This window comes from Mus caroli, chromosome 12 (genome assembly GCF_900094665.2).
Source record: "Mus caroli chromosome 12, CAROLI_EIJ_v1.1, whole genome shotgun sequence".
NCBI lineage: Eukaryota > Metazoa > Chordata > Mammalia > Rodentia > Muridae > Mus > Mus caroli.
In genome coordinates, this window is record NC_034581.1 from 93,380,260 (window position 1) to 93,386,173 (window position 5,914).

Here is a 5,914-nt window from a genome sequence, read left to right on the forward strand (position 1 = left end):
TTTTTTTTTTTTTTTTTTTTTTTAACTGCTTCAGAAAGGTCCAGAAGTAACTGCATGAGCTCAGCCCAGGTCTCTACCCAGACAAACTGTTCCTACCCCCTATACAGGGATTCCCTGTTACCTAGCACCTTTACTAAGCTGCGGTCGGCAGTGCGTGGGTATATAGAGTACTGACATCTATTTTCTTTTTGTCATCTGTGTATATGTAGCATGTATGTTACCTGTGTGCGTGTGTATACACACAGGTGACGGCTTAAAGCTGATGTTAGGAATCATCTTCCCTCATTCTTCCACTTTACTCATTGAGGCAGGGTTTCAGTCAAACCCAGGACTTGCTAATATGACTAGTTTTACTCTGGGATTCCCACCTTCTCATAATGAAGCTGAAGTTACATGTGGCTCACCACTCCCACTGATGATTACTTGGGTTCTGGGTATCCAAGCTGTCAAGCACTTCAGCGACTGATCTATCTCCCTGGCCTGAAACCTGGACTCAGGCTGCACATTTCCCTAAACTTGGGAGCCTGTGACAGTTGCATCCCGTGATTTTCTCAGCTTTTTGTTCTCACTGCCTTTCATTCTCCTTTTACAGCCCTTCTCTCTGGCTGCTCCCTAAATGGCTAACTTTACCTGTGTTTTCCTGTCAGCATTATTTTTGTCTGTTCTGCTGAGGTATGAACTAGGGAGAAGAGCTAGACAACAGAAACTTTAGAGTGCCAGGAAGGGAATGCAGCATTCCTTAGACCAACTTCTGGGCTCTGTTCTAGTTAGCTAGGTACTCAAGTCATTGAAGGGCTTGTGGGACATGGGAAGAAAACTAATGAGTCAGCTTTTTTTCTAGGGTGGGGGCCAGGGCCATCCAGCAGCAGTAGATCACAGTTAAAGTGTGTATGTGTGAGTTCCAGTACAAAGTGTAAATTAGATTCGATGACTTCAAACTAAACAAGCAGGGAGGTGAGCTCCGAGCGTTCCTAATACTTGTGCTCTTAGCCCTCTTCTCACCAGATGTCAGACTGTACATTTTTACCTTCTTTCTAAAGTGTATCAAACTAAAGAAGTCTAAGACTGAACATTCCCTACTGTTCCTCCTTCCTGGACTTTCTACTTCCACCTCATCTCTTTCTTCCCCATTTTGCCTTCCCTGCCTGTGGTTGTAGCCCCCACGCCCACCTCCCACTCCCCGTAGAGCCCTGGTGGTTGATGGGAGTGTAGGGCCTGTACTACTTCTTCCTCGTGTGTTGGAGGGATGAAGGACAGAAATGTTATTTTTATTAACCCATTTGAGACTAGGTCTTACTTTGTAGGCCTGGCTGACCTTGGACTCACTCTGTAGATCAGGATACCCTTGGAGTCCCCCTGAGTGCTGGGACTGAAGGTGTGTATAACCACACCCACCATGGGAAGAAGATAGTTTAACTTTGTGTTTCTAGAAACCTGTTGATTGTGTTTCTTCCCTACTTAGGAATCTCTTACTATTTCTAGACCAGAATTCAAAATATTTAGGCACATGATCCATCATTACATTTCTTCAGTCTTTCTTACCCCGTCATACCATCACATGCATCTTTTTAGCCATTCCACATTTCTCACCTTCTCTCAATGTTCTGTGAAGTCCCCTTCCTTGCTCCATGTGTTTCCTCAGCCTGCATTGGCTCTCTCACTCTCTGTTCTCCTCTTACTCATTCCTTTAATACTCATTTTACATATTCGACTTCAGCCAACATTTCTTTGACCTATCAGCTGGAGGAAGTACCTTGTGTTCTACCAACACCTCTTCATTCCCTTTCTGGACTTTGCTGTTTTAAAATTGTATGTTTCTGATTTTCTTTTCCTTTATCTCCGTTCCTAGCACAGTATTTAGTTGCACAGTAAATAAATATTCAGTGAATTAGTAGCCTGAATTTGGTCTTTTTATTTGTTGGCTTTAAAAGAACCAGTTAACGTTTATCGGTCGATTGTATACTGATAGGTTATCATACCCACTCTGAACTCAGGTCTTGCTACATTTTGTGAAGTAGACAGCCTGTAGATGCTGTAGATGATTTGAGCTTGTGGTGACTTGCACTGAAGATTAGTGTGACCCATTCATCTTAAAGTTTCCTTTCAAAATGGTTTTCTATGTTTACCTGGTTAGAAATTATGCTGAGTGAATTCTTAATAGGCAGTGTTTCCTTTAAATATTACTGTGAAAAATGAATAGAACTCGTTTGGGAAAAGTAGTTGAACAGTTTTGAAACATAATTTTAGGAAACATTAAGATTTCTTAAATTCTTTCTGATTTTGGAAAAAAAAGTAACTGTTGTCCTTTTACTGTGTTTTTAATATTCCAACAGATGTGATATAGGAGAACCCTTCTGCCTTAGGCAAAGAAAGGCATTTGTAATGTACCATGTGGGGAAGGCTATCTGAATTCTCTGAAGAGATGTTTGGAGTAGAATTACAATCCTATCCCTTAGAATTAGTTATGGTTTTCCTTAAAAGTAATTATAATTATATAAAAGATTGACATTCTTCTCACTTGTATGATTTTGAGAATAAAAGGTATATTCAGAAGTAAACATTTATGGCCAATTTTTTTGGCTCAGATTACTATGACATGGAATCCATGGTCCATGCAGACACAAGATCATTTATTCTGAAGAAGCCAAAGCTGTCTGAGGAAATAGTAGTGACACCCAACCAGGATTCGGGGATGAAGACTGCAGATGCCCTTCGGGTCCTTTCAGGACACCTTATGCAGACACGGTAGATGGTTTCTTTTTCTTGTGTAGCTACTGTGTGTGACTGTAGTGCAGGTCAGCTGTTAGTTCCCAGCCTCCCTGTTCCTGTAGCTCCCACTGATGGCGCTCTCAGTGACTCACTGCCCAGGCCAACAGTAGCCAAATTCAGCTCGCAAAAATTCGAGTTCATCTTTCTTGTTCAGAAATCCATTAAATAGAAATAAAAGCTGAGTATAATTGAACTCCATTGATAAGGGGTGTAGTATTTTGTTTTGTTTTAAATGTATACCCAAGGAATTGAACTTAAAAGCTGGGTAACCTAAATCAGGAAATCCTTCTGCAAGGTGTTAAGGACTAAGGCTTGCGTGGTTCCTTCCTAAGAAAGCAGACAGAGTGTTCAGCAAAGAAAAGTACAGATGATAAAAATCACATAAAAATAAAGCTGCTGCCAGATGCTCTGAGCATCCATTCTAAGTTTTTTGGTTTGGTTTGGTTTGGTTTTGGTTTATTTCCATGTTGATCCTATAAGGATCCCACGGACAATGGAGAGTCACAGTTGAGAGGATATTGTCACTATTAGTAAGTCCAGGCTAGAAGGTCACTGTGATGCTGCTGCAAGTGCTGTCCATGGCCGTTGTGTATTAGGATTCCACTTAGGCTGTATCAGGAAGTCATTCTAAGCCTATCTTAGTGAAGCAAGTGCAAAGCAAAGGTACTCCTTTGTTACTACAGTTCTGCTGAAGAGGACTTTAGGAGACTCAGCATTTTGTGTTCGTTTCCCTAATTCTATGGTATTTTTTATCTGTCTGGCAGAGATCTTGTACAACCAGATAAACCTGCAAGTCCCAAGTTTATAGTGACGCTGGATGGTGTCCCCAGCCCCCCAGGATACATGTCAGATCAAGAGGAGGAGATGTGCTTTGAAGGAATGAAACCCGTAAACCAAACTTCAGCCTCAAACAAGGGACTCAGAGGTCTCCTCCACCCACAGCAGTTGCATTTGATGAGCAGGCAGCTTGAGGACCCAGATGGTAGCTTTTCCAACGGTGTGTTGAGAGCTCAGACTTTGCCTTCTTAGCCCACTGTCATTGAGAACGGAGTCTTGGCCTGTGATATCTTGAGTGAATATTGGTTTGAGGCCTCACTTATATTTCTGTCCAGTAGCTGTTTTCTTCTGTCATACAAAACCACCAGTTCAATTTCCTACTCCCTCTGTGCTTGTTTCACGGGGTATTCTGTGATGCTAGTGATAAAATGAAGTTGAGTCAGTGTCATCTAAAATACCTGTTTATTATGATTGCTGAAGGATGAACTATCATTCTTGATGCATTTACCAGCAACAATCTCTCATAGTTAACTTGAGAGAAAGATGGATTTTGATTTTGGTGTTTCCTTGGAAGGGATTTCTTACCTAATCTGGCAGGACACTTTTGAAGTATCGGAAAAACCTTATGTGGCAATTGATCCTGAATAGTACTCAGAGGAACTCAGTTCAGACGGTGCCTACCTTAGGAGCCTATTGTGTTTCCACCGCTCCTCACCTTGCAGACACCAGTCCTTTACCTTCATTTTGTCATTTCTCGCTTGGATTTATATTTATGTGAGCATTTTGCCTGCGTGTATGAATGTGCAGCAGTACATGCATGCCTGCTGCTGTGTCAGATCCCTTGGAAATAGTTACATGCAGCTGTGAGCTACCACAGGGGTGCTGGGAACTGAACCTGGGTCCTCTGCAAGAGTAGCCAGTGCTTTTAGCCACTGAGTGATCTCTCCAGCCCCCACCCATACTTTTCACTCCTGATTTAGATACACCACATCTTAAGCAGGAGAGTTAATTACTAACTCTTAAAAATGAACAGATTCAAGGAAAAAACAGTAAATTTACAAGTGTTTCCTAAGTAATCATTTTCTTTGCAGAGACAAAAAAAAAATTGATAAAATTTTCTTCATCCACCAAAAAATATGGTAAACTAGAACCGATGAGTCTGTGAGCAAGAATGACTTGTAAGAGGCTATTCCTGCTTTAAGTCTATCATGGGGGTATAGTCTTGGTTGTGGAGTGAGCTGTAGTTGTGACCTCAGGTAAAGCAAAATTTGAAAGGTAAAAACTGCAATAGGCAGTACACATTTCTTTTTTTTTTTTTTTTTTTTAAATTCTAATTTTATTATATGTAAGTACACTGTAGCTGTCCTCAGACACTCCAGAAGAGGGCGCCAGATCTCGTTNNGGATGGTTGTGAGCCACCATGTGGTTGCTGGGATTTGAACTCTGGACCTCTGGAAGAACAGTCGGGTGCTCTTACCCACTGAGCCATCTCACCAGCCCGGCAGTACACATTTCTTGACTCTGCACGCTTTGTCTAACATTAGGAAGGCTTGGTGTTACTGCTCTCAGTTGTCAATTTGATAGCTTAACACTTAGCTCTGTTAAGACCCATTTTCATTTAAGGGTGAGTTTCCATGCTTGGGCTTGTTGGTATATGGGAAGAAGCAGTGACTGGGTACCATGCCAGTCATGGGTCTGCCTATTTTGTGTGAGGGATGTGGCCATTGTAGATGAGTAGAGTGCTTCCTTTGCCACTGTGAACTCTTCAGTTAAGTGTGGGGATGAAGCTCTGCATCCTGGAAGGTTTGTCTTCACCTGGTGCAAGCAGGGAGTTGAAGTTTCTCTTTGGGTTGATTATTTTGGTGGAGGTGTTTGAGAGTGCTAACCAAGCGCACCATCTATGTTGATACACCTCCACTGAACATCATATGGCATCACGTCACAGCTTTCAGTACAAAGTGAATTTGCCTCTGGAAATTTAAATTTGAAGTTTTATCATAAATGAAGTAAAATATCAGCATAGGAAAATAAGAGCCATGACTTATATATATTGTTTCTTTTTTTTTTTTTTTTCCACTAAGAGAAAATCGCCTGGTAACATACTTTACTACTACTACTACTATTATAATCATTATTATTGAGTAGCTACTTCATTTTTCTGGCTGCATTGCTCTTTGGATCTAGTCTTCCTTTGTTCTAGGTCATCATGTCTTGTATATGTAGCAGTGTGGGGCAGTTTCCTTTGTAGTGGTGGGACAAAGATCATCTACAAGTGAGTGAGGTTCCCTTCCCAATGCTGTTGGGGTTTCTTTTTTTTTTTTTTCCATTTTTTTTAAATAACATATTTTCCTCAATTACATTTCCAATG

At 41.2% G+C, this 5,914-nt stretch overlaps 1 protein-coding gene across 3 annotated transcripts in view; it reads left to right on the plus strand.

The window, feature by feature from the left end:
- The window catches only part of Zc3h14 (zinc finger CCCH-type containing 14), a 39,310-nt gene that overhangs the window by 27,495 nt on the left and 5,901 nt on the right, over positions 1-5,914 (plus strand). Inside the window, exons 11-12 of one of the 3 annotated variants that reach the window (XM_021178630.1) lie at positions 2,586-2,745; positions 3,534-3,766. The exons of the other annotated variants lie outside the window; for them this stretch is intronic. Of the exons in view, the coding sequence (XP_021034289.1) occupies positions 2,586-2,745; positions 3,534-3,766 (393 nt within the window). The remainder of the gene's footprint in view (positions 1-2,585; positions 2,746-3,533; positions 3,767-5,914) is intronic. 3 annotated transcript variants of the gene reach the window in all.